The sequence below is a fragment of the Lutra lutra genome, chromosome 2 (genome assembly GCF_902655055.1).
Source record: "Lutra lutra chromosome 2, mLutLut1.2, whole genome shotgun sequence".
NCBI lineage: Eukaryota > Metazoa > Chordata > Mammalia > Carnivora > Mustelidae > Lutra > Lutra lutra.
The window spans coordinates 37,110,286-37,127,132 of NC_062279.1; the positions used below are offsets into that span (position 1 = coordinate 37,110,286).

The following is a 16,847-nucleotide window of genomic DNA, read 5'->3' on the forward strand; positions in this document are numbered from 1 at the left end:
AACATATTTGCAATGTTATCCACTCTGCCAATCTATGGTATTTGATTGGGAAATTACATTAACATTAATGTAATTAGTGATATAGAAGGACTTAGTTTGTCATTTTATTATTTGTTTTTTTTTTTTTTAATTTCTTATAGCTTTTTTCTACCTCATATACCCTATACCACTTTCAGTTTGTTTAGTTCATGTTTTGTAGTGACACATTTTGATTCTCTTATTTTTTTGTGCATATTCTATAGATATTTTCTTTGTTGCTACCATGGGATTACATACAACATCCTAAAGTTATAACAATCTAATTTGAATTGATACCAAATTAACTTCAAGTACACACAAACCTCCACTCTTATACAGCCTTGCCTTCCACACTTGTATCAAAAATTATATTTTGTATCCTGTGTATCCATTAATATAAATTTATTATTATTTAATTTTATGCATTTATATTTTGAATCTCACAGAAGTTTTCAAAATTGAGTTATAAATGAAAATTACAATAATACCAATTTTTATAATTTCATCATTTATTTTTTACCATAGATCTTTATTTCTCTATATAAATTCTAGTTACAGACCAGCAAACTTTTATTTACCCTGAAGTATTCTCTTTAGTATTTTTTTTGACAAGGTCTTAATGGTATTAAATACCTCAAATTTTAAAAATTTGTTTCTTTTTAATCTGAGAATGTATTAGTTTCCCTATCAAATTCAGGACAGTTTTGTTGGATATAGAATTCTCAGTTATTAGGGCTTTTTTTTTTTCCATTTAGCAATTCCAACCTATCAGCAGAAGGTTTTTACTGAAGAATCTGCTGTAATCTTGTTAAGGATTCCTTGTACATGGTGATTCATTTTCACTTGCTGTTTTTAAGATTCTCTTTTTTCACTGTCATTTGAGTTTTATTGTAATGTGTTTTGGTGTGAATCTGTATTCATTTGTCTTATTGGAATTCAGTGGTTTCCTAAAACTTGTAGATCCATGTTATTCTTCAAACATGGGGAATTTAAGCCATCATTTCTTCAAATAATCTCCCTGCCCCTTTTTTTTCTCATATACTTCAGGGACTCCCATAATATTTATTTTGATTTGCCTGGTGGTATTTCATAAGTCCTTTTGGCTTTGTTCATTTTTTCCTTGTCCTTTTTTCCTTTCTGTAGCTAATACTCCAAAATTTAAAATACCCTCTCTTCAAATCACTGATTCTTCTGTCAACCAAAATTTGTTGTTGACCTGTATAGTGAATTTTTAAATTTAGTTGTTATATGTTTCAGCATCATAATTATTGGGTTGCTATTTATAATTGCTATCTCTGTTGATATTCTCATTTTGTTCATATACAATTTTTCTGACTGACCTTCTTTCATTCTTAATCCAAATTTTTATTTAGCATTGCAGCATATTTAGTTTGATTATTTTATTTTAATTTTTTTAGAGACAGAGAGCACAAGTGGTGGGGAGGGGCAGAGGGAGAGGGAGAGAGAGAATTTTAAGCAAGCTCCACTCTGAGCTTGGAGCCCAGAGCTTTATGCAGTGCATGATGCAGAGCTTGATCTCAGAACCATGAAATTATGATCTGAACCTAAATCAAGAGTCAGATGCTTAACCAACTCAGCCACCCAAGGACCCCTTTAATGTGGTTATTTAAAGATAACTTTCTATCACTTCATTTTCTTCATTTGATTGGGGCATGTTTTCCTGTTTCTTTTTCTACCTTTTGATATTTGTTGAAATTGGACATTTGAAAAAACGGACACTTCTAGTGTTTACAGACTGGCTCTGTGCTGGGGCAGTTGGGTGTGCTCTGAGCCTGGGATCACTCTGAGGAGAAAGTTTGTGCTCTTCTCAGAACTTTTGTGATTATGCATTTTTCCCAAGCCTCCCTGTGGCTTTTTCAAATTCTCATATACATAGATGCTTTCAAATGTCTATTTTTCCAAATAGTCTCATGCCAGCCTCTCCTTGGGGCTTTAGATGGTCTATTATATGTCTTTACCCATAATGTTTTGCTCCAGGTGTCTGTCTGAAAGTCTTAGCCCCCTTGCAGCTTTCCTGAGCAGTGTTCATTGTTTCTCCCTATCTGAGATTTAAGTTAGGTGGAACAGAGACCAGTCTTTCAGGCAGCTCCCAGGCAAATAATAATATTGAAAGTAAGGTTTCCTCTGATCCCTTCAGTTCAAAGGAAATTATTGTGAACTCAGCAGTTTCCTCCTCCAGACCAAGACTGTGTCATGCTGGGGAAGGAGTGGGGCAAATGTGATAAAAAAAATACCACACATTTTTCTACCATTTTGAATATGTTTATTTGTTGATTGGACATTTTCTTGGTTGCTGTAGACCATTGTTTTTCTAGAGTTTCCATTGGTTATCTTAGCCAGCTTTTTTTCTTCTAAAAAATATCTCCAAGGGAGAATAAGAACTTGGGACTTCTCAGTGCATTTTATTGATGCCACTCCCCAGATTATTTTTTCAATATTTGGTAAAATCTTGTCATTTTGTCACTGGTGTAGGGTAAACATGATCATTTAAAGCCTATGTGATTAAAAAAAATAATAAAGCCTACGTGATTGGTCACTGATGACCAGTGGAGGAATACTGGCTTCAATTTTGGTTAGTTTCATGGAATCACATTGTCTCATATTTTGTGAACCTAAAAATAATTTTTACTTTGTCTCTGGTACAGCCATATTTTTTTAAAGAACATGTGTACATAATTTTTTAAAGAGCATGTATACCAGAAAATGCCTTATTTTAAGTTCTCTATACATGAAGACTTCTACAGAATCTTATTCTACCATAGTGAGAGGTATAAGAAGCTGCATCATTTTTTATCTCCGGCCAAATTTTTAAAAATCTGTTTCAATAGACTTTGGTGAAGAGCCATTGTTTTCTTTATATTATTATTATATGGAGATAAATAACTTCTGTGGTTTTGTAGCTAGCTCCCCACTTTGGAAAATGTCTTTCCCTAGCCTTTCTGCATGGTACAACTGAAGTTAAACATGTTCAAACAAATGAAAAAAACTCCATTGCAGAAACAGAATACTCATAATACCAACAATTTCTAATCAACTTTTTTCTCACGGCTCATAGAATTTATTTAATGGTTCTGAGAATTAAGTGTACCTTCTTCTGGACAACAGCTCTACTAATTATATCTTTAACTTCTTTGTCCAAGTGCTAGTTAGATGTTAAGGCATCATTTTAACAGAACACATGTATTTTTAACTATAGCAACACTAGTCTGTATTCAGAACAGAACTTTTATACTATTACCACAACCCTTCAGAATATCCCGGCCATGTATTTATCATTGGTATATTTCCAAGTCTTAAACAGAGGTATGGGTTGCCAAAATCGTCAAACACCTTTAATGATATATATTTCCATATTTAGTAATGTTTAGCAAAATCTATTTGAGCAGATTCATTCTCTGGCTTTAACAATTAGTATATTATGGCAGTGCCTGGGTGGCTCAGTCAGTTAAGCATCTGACTCTTGGTTTTGGCTCAGGACATGATCTCAGTATCATGAGATTGAACCCCACATTGGGCTCTGCACTGAGCATGGAGGTCCCTATCTTTCTCCCTCTGCCCTTTCCCCCATCTATAAAATAAGCGAATAAATAAAACCTTAAAAAATTTTATAGGATGATCATATATTTTCAAGAGGAAAGCATACCAAAGAAATATTGACAATATTACTTAGAAAACATTTTTTTTAAAGATTTTATTTATTTATTTGTCATAGAGAGAGAAGCGAGAGTGAGCACAGGCAGACAGAGTGGCAGGCAGAGGCAGAGGGAGAAGCAGGCTCCCTGCCAAGCAAGGAGCCCAATGTGGGACTCGATCCCAGGATGCTGGGATCATGACCTGAGCTGAAGGCAGCTGCTTAACCAACTGAGCCACCCAGGCGTCCCACTTAGAAAACACTTTTACAAAAACAATATAACCAACTACATGTTCTATGGTTTACCATGTCACTCAGAGCCTTTCCATGAAGGCAATAAATTTTTAGTATTTTTTTTTTAAATATGAAGCATAGTTGAAAGAAGTGGAAAGAAATTTCAAAAAATAATTGCTATACTTTCAAGCTTTCTGCTTAGCTTTCCCTACCTCATTTGCTTGTACCACCACCAAGAGTGTTAGATAAACCAGAAATCTTGGTGTCATTGAGCTGTCTTTCTTCTCATCCTTCACATAAAATCCATAATTATAATTCAGTGTATTAAATTCTAAACTATATCTCAAATACAACCACAGATTTTCCTTTCACCACATCCACTCAGTTTCACTCTATGATTATCGTTTTCCTGGACTACTATACCACTATAATGGTATCTTAATCTGTCTCTACATTTCCTCTTGTCCTTTCCATCCTCGTTTCCAAAACCTACTTTATCAGCTTTCCATCTTCCAATAAAATCTCTAAATACAACCAATTGTCTATAAGTTATAGGCTGACTCTCTGCTTAAGAATGTAGGGTCTCCGTTCTGTCATAACAATTTTTATCACATCACATTTGACCTTTTTGTGTATTTTATATCTTTTGTTGCAATATAAATACGATATTTTTTTGCTTACTGGTGTGTTTTCAGGGCAGGCATTTTTAAGACTCAATTATATAGTGAATTAATGATTGAATGGCTAGTCTTTGTGTAGCAGCTACACTGTTGTTAATATTTCTCAAATTTCTACACTATATTTCAGTGTAATTTTAAATATTATTTCTTTTCCTATAAGTACTTTGTCTTTCACTCCTATTCTTTTTTAAAAAAGATATTATTTGTTTATTTATTTAGTGGGGAGGGGCAGAGAGAAAGACAGAGAGAAACTTAAGCAGACTCCATGCTGAGTGTGAAGACTGATGCAGGACTTGATCTCATAACTCTGAGAACAGACCTGAGCTGAAACCAAGAGTCAGACCCTTAACAAACTGTGCTAGTCAGGTACCCCACATTTCTATTCTTGATTAAGTCATGTTCAACATCCAGACTTGATGAGGAGGTTAAAACTGTTCTCACATATATTTATATTTTCTCACATATATATCTCACATTTATTTTTTTTTATTTTCTTTATTTTTTCATTAAAGCATTTTTTAAAAAATTTTAATCAGTTTTTTAATTTATTTTCAGCATAACAGTATTCATTGTTTTTGTACCACACCCAGTGCTCCATGCAATCCGTGCCTTCTCTAATACCCACTACCCCCAACCTCCCACCCCCCCACCTCTTCAAACCTTTCAGATTGTTTTTCAGAGTCCATAGTCTCTCATTGTTCACCTCCCCTTCCAATTTCATCCAACTCCCTTCTCCTAACTCCCCATGTCCTCCATGCTATTTGTTATGCTCCACAAATAAGTGAAACCATATGATAATTGACTCTCTCTGCTTGACTTATTTCACTCAGCATAATCTCTTCCAGTCCCGTCCATGTTGCTACAAAAGTTGGGTATTCATCCTTTCTGATGGAGGCATAATACTCCATAGTGTATATGGACCCCATCTTCCTTATCCATTCGTTCGTTGAAGGGCATCTTGGTTCTTTCCACAGTTTGGCGACTGTGGCCATTGCTGCTATAAACATTGGGGGTACAGATGGCCCTTCTTTTCACTCCATCTGTATCTTTGGGGTAAATACCCAGTAGTGCAATTGCAGGGTCATAGGGAAGTTCTATTTTTAATTTCTTGAGGAATCTCCACACTGTTCTCCAAAGTGGCTTCACCAAGTTACATTCCCACCAACAGTGTAAGAGGGTTCCCCTTTCTCCAGATCCCCTCCAACACATGTTTCCTGTCTTGCTAATTTTGGCCATTCTAACTGGTGTACGGTGATATCTCAATGTGGTTTTAATTTGAATCTCCCTGATGGCTAGTGATGATGAACATTTTTTCATGTGTCCGATAGCCATTAAAGCATTTTTATTACAGTATTTGTGACATATTTATCTTCACTTTTATTTATTTCATGTCCATACATTTTATCCCAGTTTAAGAAGGGAAGATACTTTTGTTTTCTTTACTATCAGATAATCAGAGTCTCATCTAGTGCTGGAAACATAGTAGCACTATAAAATAATCACTTAGTGTATTAACACTTATTGCTAAATGGATGTCTCTTATGTCAGAATAATATAGAATTATTTTAGTGAAATGACAAATACAGATATTATTTCATATGTTAATCTATTTTGGGTTATTTTCATCTTAGGTTTGTAGGAATAAAGAATGTGTAGATGCTGCATACTTGAATTATGACTGTACTCCACAAAAATGCAATGAACAAGGAGTAAGTACCAGTAATATGATGTGAGAATATAAATCATTTAGAATAATACTAGAATGTAAACACATAATAGCACGTACGCACATGCGTGTGCGCGTGCGCGGGTACACACACACACACACACACACACACACACACACACACATTTATATACTCATAAACCACATAACAAGATTGGCCTTATTTTACCTAAGTATTATTTTTAAAATTCTACTGGAACACAAATAATTATAGCAACCTATCTCATAAGGTGATATTTCTCCTGGTTTCAGATATGCAATAATAAAAAGAACTGTCATTGTAACCCCAAATATTTACCTCCTAATTGCCAAACTACTTCTGAAAAATGGATTGGTGGGAGTATTGACAGTGGCAATTTTCAACATGTACTTGGTGGTCTCTCTTCTGGTAAGTATTAATAGCAAACTGAAAATATAACTAAAACTATTTTATTAAATTTAATAAAATAATATTTTATTTATTTGTCTGCCAAACTATATTTAAATTATGTATGGACATCAAATAATAAGACATATTAGCTAACTTAAGTTTTACTGTAGAGAGTAATATAACATATGTAACATACATTATAAATAAGATATATCAGTAAAGGCCCAGCCAGTAAAATAGAAATGACTTTAGTCCTTCACACAGAAGGAATTCAATATAAGGCATTAGCTAACACATAATGGCAGAGTTGAAAGCCCGTCAGAGAATCTTGAGGCAACACAGGAATCCACTACTACTTCTTAGGTCTAGAAGAAAAACGGGAAGAGGTGGTATTACTAGAACCAGAATCTGAGGCACCTTCATGACATGTAACTATGGTCAAGGATACATACTAGGATCTAAATCATAAGGAGAGGTACTGTCCAGCATGAGGTAGAGGTATAGAGTACATGCAGCCACTATGGGAGATGCTGTGGAGGCAGGGGGATAAATATCATGAATATTTCATTATTCTGACTTTCCAAATGTTATCCAGTTATTCTTATTGGCCAAATATAACTAAAGTCTGAAGTAGTTTCCTACATTTTTTTTTTTTAGGTCCAAAGAGAATTGGGTTTTAGAGTAACCCAGCATATCCAACAATGCTTAGGGCCAGACTATATATGAAAACTTAAATTTAGGATAATTAAAACATATTTTGAGCACACACATATCATTTCAGTTTGACCTTAGTGATGTTATTGATCCACAAAAAGTACAGAAGTGAGATTCTGACTGGGTCTTTTAGAATACCAATTCTTGTAACTCTCATTATTGGAACACTCATCTGTTGAAAATCATCTTCCCAATTTGAAATTGGATTACACTAAGATACAAAATGCAAATCCCCCAAATTCATGACACACAAAATGAACAAAATGAACAAAAGTAAATGATCATTTTAAAGTACTATATTTGGGGATGCCTGGGTGTTTCAGTTTGTTAAGTGTCTGCCTTTGACTCAGGTCATGATTGAGTACCCCATGGGTTTCCTTGCTCAGTGGGAGCCCTCTTCTCCCTCTGCCTCCTTCTCCCTCTGCTTGCCACTCCCCTTGCTTGTGCTCTCTCTCTGACAAATAAATAAATAAAATCTTAAAAATATAAATTACTACATTACTAAGAAGTTTCCTGCATGTCTTACATCTTTCTCTCTGTGTATTTTATATATATGAAAACATCTTTGTGTGTGCGTGTGCGTGTGCATGTGTGTGTGTGTGTGTGTGTGTGTAATAGAAAACAATTTGATAATCAGATTTTTTTTATTTATATAAAAAGAATCTAAGACATTAAGGCATTAGCTTTGGAACTGAATGTTGCACAGAAGGTAGAAAGACCTCTAGGAAACTGTTGAAGACTTTTAGTATATTGTTGAAATTGTCTTGAGAAGACTGTTGGTGAGCAATCCAAAGACAGCTTAAAAACATGTTATTAGATGTTGGAGAAGTAGAGACATTTATTATGAAGTGGTAAATTGTCATCACTGCTGCCTGTGGTAATGTGGAAAGTAGAATTCACTGGTTCTGGTCAGCAAGATTTCCAGGGAGATTGTAAAGATTTCCAGAATGTGATTTAAGTAACTTATGATAAAACATTAGAAGACAGTAATAATTGATGAAAAATACTTCAATTTTCAAGTACAATGTAGATCAAACACAAACACAGGATTTGGGGGTTTTTTGGTTTCATTTGGATTTAGTTTGAAAATGGAACATTCTTATCCCTGGACTCTCTTCCAACAAAACATTCTTATTGTAAGAAATGGCTAAAAACTAAATTTGAGATATTGAAAAATAAAATTTGACCTCAAAAATTAAATCAAGCACGTGACTGTAAGACCCTTTTAAAAATTATTTATTTTTTCTATTTATTAATATTTATATATTTTTAAAAATTTTTATTTATTTGTCAGAGAGAGAGAAAGAAAACACAATCAGGGGGAGCAGCAGACAGAGAGAGAAGCAGGCTTCCTGCTGAGCAAGGAGCCTGATATGGGACTAAATCCCAGTACCCTGGGATCATAAACTGAGCTGAAGGCAGATATTTGACTGACTGAGAGACCCAGGTGTCCCTATAAGACGTCTCCCCCCCACTTTTTTTTAAACCTCAGGAAGGTAGTAATGCATTTTATACATCTTAATCTATGCAAAGGGTCTTCCAAGTGATGTAGTAGAATGCTTCTAAAAACTGTCAAAGAATAAGACTATGAAGAATCTTAAATCAGTTATCCCATAGCAGTCTCACCAAGGTTCTATGCAGAAAAAGGCTTATCTCAAAAGGATTTGTGGACATGGCCTTTGGTTAATGGGGTATATTTTTTATTTGACATACAAGAAACCCACACATTTTAAAGGATTTATATCAACTCAAAAAGTGATCAAAATAGTATATAAGCTATTTGAGTATCAATTAGGTATGGGCAAGAAACAAGGCTGATAAAGCCATTCAGTTGTTAAAAAATGGCTATTCCTTTTGAAAAAGGAATTATAAATCAAAGGATATAACCAAGACACCAGAATTAAAAATTCTTTGATCTGTGGGTTTATAATTTTTAAATGTAACTACCAACAGAATTAAACACTCCTCTCCCTCCATACATTGGTATAGATGGTTTCACAGGTCAAATCCAGCAAATTTTTGCAAGGAAGAAATATCATTTTAAAAACTGGTAGGGGGTCAACTGGGTGGCTCAGTTGGTTAAGCTTCTGCCTTTGACTCAGGTTGTGATCTCAGAGTCCTAGGATCACTTGCATAGGGCTCCCTGCTCAATGGAAAGTCTGCTTCTCTCTCTCCCTCTGCTCCCCTCCCACCCACTTATTCTCTCTCTCTCTCTCTCAAGTAATTAAAGTCTTTAAAAAAAAAAATAAATAAAAAAACAAGTAAAGGGACTTCTTTACCTAATTGTATGAGGAAAATATAACCCAGTATCAAATCCATACAAGGAAGTTAACACAGAGAAATTACAGAACAATATCTTTCATAAACATAGATGTAAACATTCCTAACAAAATAGTAGCTCATCTTCTATACCTATCTATATTAAAAGAATAGTAATCCAAATTAGTTGGACTTTATCTTAGAAATGCAAGTCTCCTTAATCACTAGAAAGTCAATCAGTGCAACCAAATCAACAAAATTATTTTTAAAAAGTACATGACTTTCTCACTTGATACATAAAAATCATTTAACAAAAAATTCAACACCTGTTTATGAATTTTTTAAAGCAAAGAACAGAAGTAAACTTGATTACTCTGATAAAAAATTAAAAGGAAACATATTGGGGCGCCTGGGTGGCTCAGTGGGTTAAGCCTCTGCCTTCGGCTTAGGTCATGGTCTCAGGGTCCTGGGATCAAGCCCCGAATCAGGCTCTCTGCTTGGCGGGGAGCCTGCTTCCTCCCTCTCTCTGCCTGCCTCTCTGCCTACTTGTGATCTCTGTCAAATGAATAAAATCTTTAAAAAAATAAAAATAAAAGGAAACATAGCTAATATAGCTTGTGATGAAATACACTGTTTTTTCAAAAAAAAAAAAAAAGTTGAAGATGAGGAAACAAATGTTCTCCCTATGCCTATTCAACATTTTCCCATAAATCCTAGCCAGTGCAATAACAAAAAAGAAGAAATCAGGAGCATAAAGAGTATTAGAAAGGATGAAATGAGACTAAGATGTTTTAAAGTACATAGAAAATCCCAAGGAATCTGCAAAACACTTTTAGAAATAATATCTTTTGAAAGGTCAAAGGAAATTTTCAGTCAGTAATATCCAAGATATATAAAGAACTTATCAAACTCAACACACAAATGCCAAATAATCCAGTTCAGAAATAGGCAGAAGACACAAATAGACATTTTTTCCAAAGAAGACATACAGTTGGCCAACAGACATATAAAAATATGCTCCATATCACTTATCATCAGGGAAATACAAATCAAATTACAATGAGATATCACATCACACCTGTCAGAATGGCTAAAAGTGGCAACACAGGAAACAACAGATAGTGAGAATGTGGAGAAAGGTAAACCCTTTTACACTGTTGGTGGGGTTGCAAATTGGTGCAGCCACTCTGGAAAACAGTATGGAGTTTCCTCAAAAATTGCAAATTAGAACTACCCTATGACCCAGAATTGCACTACTAGGTATTTACCCAAAGGTCACAAACACTGATTTGAAGAGAAACATGGATCCTGATATTTATAGCAGTATTATCTACAAAAATATTTATAATTATCTATAAAAATTATGGAAAGAACCCTAGTGTCCATCAATTGATAAATGAATAAAGAAGATGTGAGATTAGATAGATGATAGATGATAGAAAGAAGATAGATATAGATAGAAGATGTGAGATTAGGTAGATAGATAGATGATAGCTAGCTAGCTAGATATAGATGATAGATATAGATAGATAAATAATGAAATATTACTCAGTCTTAAAAAAGAATGAAATTTGCCATTTGTAATGATGTGGATGGAGGATGGAACTAGAGTGTGAAAAGCTAAGTGAAATAAATTAAAGACAAATACCATATGATTTTACTCATATGTGGAATTTAAGAAACAAAACAGATGAATACAGGGGAAAGGGGGGAAATAAAAGGAAAACCCTAAGAGATTTTTTAAAAGAGATTCTTAATTATAGAGAATAAAAATGAAGGTTACTAGAGGGAAGGTGGGCAGAGGGTGGTTTAAATGGGTTATGGGTACTAAGGATGGCATTGTGTTGAGCACTGGGTATTATATATAATTGACAAATCACTAAATTCTACTTCTGAAGCCACTATTATGCTATATGTTAACTAATTAGACTTTATTTTTTAAAGACTTTTTAAAAAATATTTTATTTATTTATTTGACAGAGAGAGAGAGAGACCACAAGCAAACAGAGGCAGGCAGAGGGAGAGGGGGAAGCAGGCTCCCTGCTGAGCAGAGAGCCCGATATGAGGCTCCGTCCCAGGACCCTGAGTTCATGACCTGAGCTTAAGGCAGAGGCTTAACCCACTGAGCCACCTAGGCACACCAACTAACAAGACTTTAAATAAAAACTTGAAACAAAGAAAAACAAAAGTCAGTAGTATTGCTATATAATAGCAGCAGTAAATGGAAGTCAACTTAAAATTAGTACCATTTACAATACTATTAAAATATAAATTTTAGGGATAAATTTAACAAAGGATGTCTAATACCTTTACACTGAAACTAAAACAGAAATGCAAACATGTTAAATGAAACAAAATAAGTGGAGAAATATGTCATGTTTATCTATTGGAAGATTTACTATTGCTAAGATGTCAATTCTAATAAAATTTATAGATTAAAAAACCTAATCATAAAACCATGCAACTTTTTATATATTAACAACTTGATTCTAAAATATTTTCAAAAAGTGTCAGAATAGCAAAAAAAAAAAAAAAAATCCCAGAAAAAGAACAAGAGGGACATCTTTGTCCATTTGGCTTATATTGCATTTACTTTATTATATAGTATGTATGCATATAGATTATATATATAAATTGTATATTATAGATTATATTTAGTGTGACATTGGTAATTATATTTATTGCTTTATGGTTAATCAATTTTTCAAGGAAAATATAGGTAGTTCAATGAAGGAGGAAATCAGTTCAAAACATTGTACTGTAAGAATTAAATCTCCAAATAAGATCAAATGACACTTAAAATTTCAACTTATTTAACAGTTTATAAGAAGTAATCATAAATCTGAACATATAAATGAAAACTATATATCTTCTTGAAAGAAGCAGAGAAATGTCCATATGACCTTAGAATAAGCAATAATTTCTTAGATAAGACATGAAAATACATATCAATACAAGAAATGAAAGGCAATTTGGACCTCATGAAAATGTTATAACATGTACAGTATTTACTAAAAATAGGGTATTGAGAAAAAGTGTTCTTTACACAGGTCACACTTTCTTTTCATCTATATTATCAAACTGTTCTGAAAAGAAACTGAAATAAAAAGTTCTTAATAATGAAGCAAAGGAATATAATGGAAGTTAGAAATATTTTGGAGGGCAATTATGCTGTCAACTTATCTACTTTATTTAAAAACATGTTAATTATAAAATTATAAAAGAGTTAAAATTTCGTATGTTAATAGTCATATTAAAATATATAAATGTCTTTATTATATTCCTAGTAATTGCTTTTAAATCACTGATGTTTTCTCTCCTAGAAAGAAGCTACATTGAGGATATTTACCATCCCAAACCTACCAGATGGCCATTTTTCTTACTTATTCCCTTTTTCATTATTCTCTGTGTACTGATTATCACACTGCTAAAAGTTTATTTCCAAAGGAAAAAATGGAAAACTGAGGAGTATACAAGTGATGAGTATATTGATTTCATATTTCATATGATTTCATATTTATTACTTTTATAATTTGTTGGCATATATATGACTTATTAATAAATAACATCATCATGATGTAATTAATAACTCAAAATTAAAGAGAAAATTTTAAATTTGTATTTATATGAAAATATAATAATATATTAATAATTAGTACAATGGATGACAAACAGAATTTTTCCAAAAGTCGGCAATTTTAATTTTAATCTTATAACTAATTCTGTTTGGGTAAAATTAAGTGGAAATGATTTTTAGTTAATGTTTACCTCCATTTACTTTTGATCTTAACTATTAAATATATATATAAGCATTATTACTTTATTCTTTAATATTTATATATTTCAAAGTATTTTATGAATATATATATATTTTTAAGATTTTATTTATTTATTTATTTGACAGAGAGAGAGATCACAAGTAGGCAGAGAGGCAGTCAGAGAGAGAGGAGGAAGCAGGCTCCCTGCCAAGCAGAGAGCCCGATGTGGGCCTCGATCCCAGGACCCTGGGACCATGACCTGAGCCGAAGGCAGAGGCTTTAACCCACTGAGCCACCCAGGCGCCCTGAATATATTTTTTTAAATTTGTATTTATTTATTTGGCAGAGAGAGAGAGAACAAGTAGGCAGAGAGGCAGGCAGAAAGAGAGGAGGAAGCAGGCTCCCTGCTGAGCAGATAGCCCAATGCAGGGCTTGATCCCAGGACCTTGAGATCATGACCTGAGCCAAAGGCAGAGGCTTTAACCCACTGAGCTACCCAGGCACCCCTCTTATGAATATCTTATTAAAAGAAAGCAGAAATCTTAAAAAATAGTCTTTCAGGAAGTTAAGTAGATTGAGAGGCAACTAGAGATAGAAAAATTTAAAAATCAATAAATAATAGATTGAAATATCTAGTTTGTAGTCAAAGCTAACCTTCTGAAAAAATAGAACAAATAGTTTTTCACTAGTTTTCGTTAAAAGAACTTAGAAATATCTGAAAATTTGCTTCAAAATAAAAATAATATTAAAATCAGCTCACCTCAGGGAAATTGCTACAAAATATTTTTTGTCTTTGAATTTTATATCTGTGCTATCATTTTATTTAATATAAGTAAATTTTATTAAAATATTAAAGTTGATAAGATAATACCAAAAGGGAATACATTTCATAGAAATGTTTTGATAAATTTATGTAAAATTGCTGAAATAATGTGTGTGAAATAGTTAACATAATTCAACATTAAAGGAATATTCATATGTTGGATGACTGTATTATGGAAAAACTGATAACACATCTTTGAGGGGAAAAGCTAGTAAAATTAGTAGTAATAAATATGGCAGAAGATGAATCATGAGAAAGCTTAAGGCTATTTAGCTACATTTTACAAATATTGAAATTATGAAATCATTTTTAGGTAAACTTGTATTACTGTTTTTTCTCATGTTAGGATTATTAGTTGAGAGGTGTTTCAGTGGCAAGATATTCTCAAGTAGTAGCTGGTCTCAGAGTATCAGATCCTAAATAGGATTTCAAAGCTGTTTCGATATTGATGGTGTATACAGAGTTTTGTAGAACAAAGAAAATATAATTTTAAATGATCATATTTATTTTGAAACATATAGGCAACTTGAAAGTGAGAGTGAACCTAAAGAGTAACCAGGAAAACAGAATCCATCATATCACAGTGAGTATAAAATAGTTTAGGGGTTGAGACAGAAATAGAGAAAATTTAATGTATCAGATAAATGTAAATAATATAAATATATATTAATGATGATAGTCATATAGCTACATATAATAAAATTGAATTGGAAAATATTTTTCAATATTGAAAACTAGATCATAGGCACAGTAAACTATAAATGACTTTTTAATTTGCCATTTAAAAACTTCTTTGCGCTATGATCTTTTAAATTTTTTCTAATAATATCTAATCCTTTAGCATTTGTGTGTTCAGAAGTTGGTTATGAATAAATCGCATGATAGAACTCTATCTTATAATTAGGGTAACCTCATGCTCTTTGTTGAATTGTCATTTTAAACTTAATTGGTTAAACAGGTAACTTTTCCCCTTTTATTTATTCTTCCAGAGTAATTATCTTCAATGGACAGGAAAAACGGAAAAACAAAAACAAAGCTACATGCAAGCCCTGATTATCTGGGATTCAAAAACCTGCATATTATAGTTATGATAGACAAGAACATATAGATGTTTTTTAATATAAATATAATATACATTTATGTTTATATATAAAATTCCTCAGATGACTTATTTGTAAGAAATGCATACTTATGAGTTTTTATATTACATATTTCTTATTTTTAAAGTTATCTCATACTAATCATTAGTATGCACTAACTCTGTTATTAGTAGGAATGTGATACAGTTGATAACATAATAAATCTAATACCATGACTAAAGCTCACTGTTATATTTTAAATTTCAGTGCTATGTAGTTATGTTATAGTCAGGTCTGTTACCAATCAAAAAACAATGATCCTACGAATTGGAAAAAATTCTCAATTTTATGCTGCCTGAAAAAGACACAACTCAGTTATATAAAGGTTCAAGGTAAAGTATGGGAAGATATATACCACGAAACTTTACACAAAAGAAAGCCTGATAGACTTTAACACTGAAAACATGCATAGAGATAAAAAATATATCATAACACAAAGGGATATTCTTCTTTTTTAAAAGATTTTATTTCTTTATTTGAGAGAGAAAGATAGAGAGAGCATGGAGGAGAGGGCAGAAGAAGAGGAAGAAGCAGACTCCCTGCTAAGCATGGAACCTGACATGGAACTCAGTTCCAGGACCATGGGATCATGACCCAAGCCAAAGGCAGATGCTTAACTGACTGAACAACCTAGATACCCACAAAGGGTTATTCTTAAAAGGAAATTACAATAATACAAATGCATTTGTCAGGGTACTCCAGAGAAGCAGAACCAATAGGATATCAGTGCTTGAGAGATGATAGATTTGATATAGGTGATAGATGATAGATGATGATTGATAGGTAGATGATAGATGATAACAGGTAGATACATAGATAAATAAAGAAGATTTGTTATAGAAATTGGTTCATATGTTTATGGGGGCCAAGAAGTCCCATGATCTGCCATATGGATGCTAGAGAACCAGGAAAGCTGGTGGTATAACAGTATGGATCTAAAACCCTGAGACATGGAAAGCCAATGGTGTAAGTTAAGGTCTGAGTTCAAAACCTGAGAACCAGGAGTGCCAATGGGTGTCCAAGGGCAGAAGAAGGTGGATGTCTTAGCTCAAGCAAAGAGCAGCTTCACCTTTATTCCAACTTTTTTTCCCTTTCTTTCTCTCTCTTTCTCTCTTTTTTCTTTTTTTTTTCCCTATTCTGGTCCTCAACAGGTGGTAATGCCTATTTCCATTGGTTTTCCTTCCATTTCTATTTTTTGGAATAGTTTGAGAAGAATTGGTATTGATTCGTCCTTAAATATTTGGTAGAGATCCCCTGAGGAGCTGCCTGGCCTTGGAATTTTGTTTGTTGGGAGATTTTGAATATTAATTCAATTTCATTGCTGGTTATCCATCTGTTCAAGTTTTCTTTCTTCTTGTTTGAGTTTTGATAGTTTGTATATTTCTAGGAATTTATCCATTTCTTCCAAATCATCCAATTTTTTGGCATAAAATTTCTCATAATATTCTTAGAATTGTTTACATTTCTGTTGTGT

The 16,847-nt window shown here is 33.0% G+C and overlaps 1 protein-coding gene across 6 annotated transcripts in view; it reads left to right on the plus strand.

The window, feature by feature from the left end:
- Positions 1-15,481, plus strand: part of ADAM2 (ADAM metallopeptidase domain 2) — a 142,319-nt gene extending 126,838 nt beyond the window's left edge. For 2 of the 6 annotated variants that reach the window (XM_047719778.1, XM_047719779.1), the window contains 5 exons: positions 6,216-6,293; positions 6,563-6,698; positions 12,977-13,129; positions 14,756-14,817; positions 15,224-15,481. In XM_047719778.1, the coding sequence (XP_047575734.1) occupies positions 6,216-6,293; positions 6,563-6,698; positions 12,977-13,129; positions 14,756-14,817; positions 15,224-15,319 (525 nt within the window). In that variant the 3' untranslated portion in view covers positions 15,320-15,481. Of the gene's footprint in view, positions 1-6,215; positions 6,294-6,562; positions 6,699-12,976; positions 13,137-14,755; positions 14,818-15,223 lie in introns of those variants that run through there. The other 4 variants (XM_047719776.1, XM_047719777.1, XR_007125417.1 and 1 more) reach the window with 3 other exon arrangements.
- Positions 15,482-16,847: the final 1,366 nt, after the last annotated feature.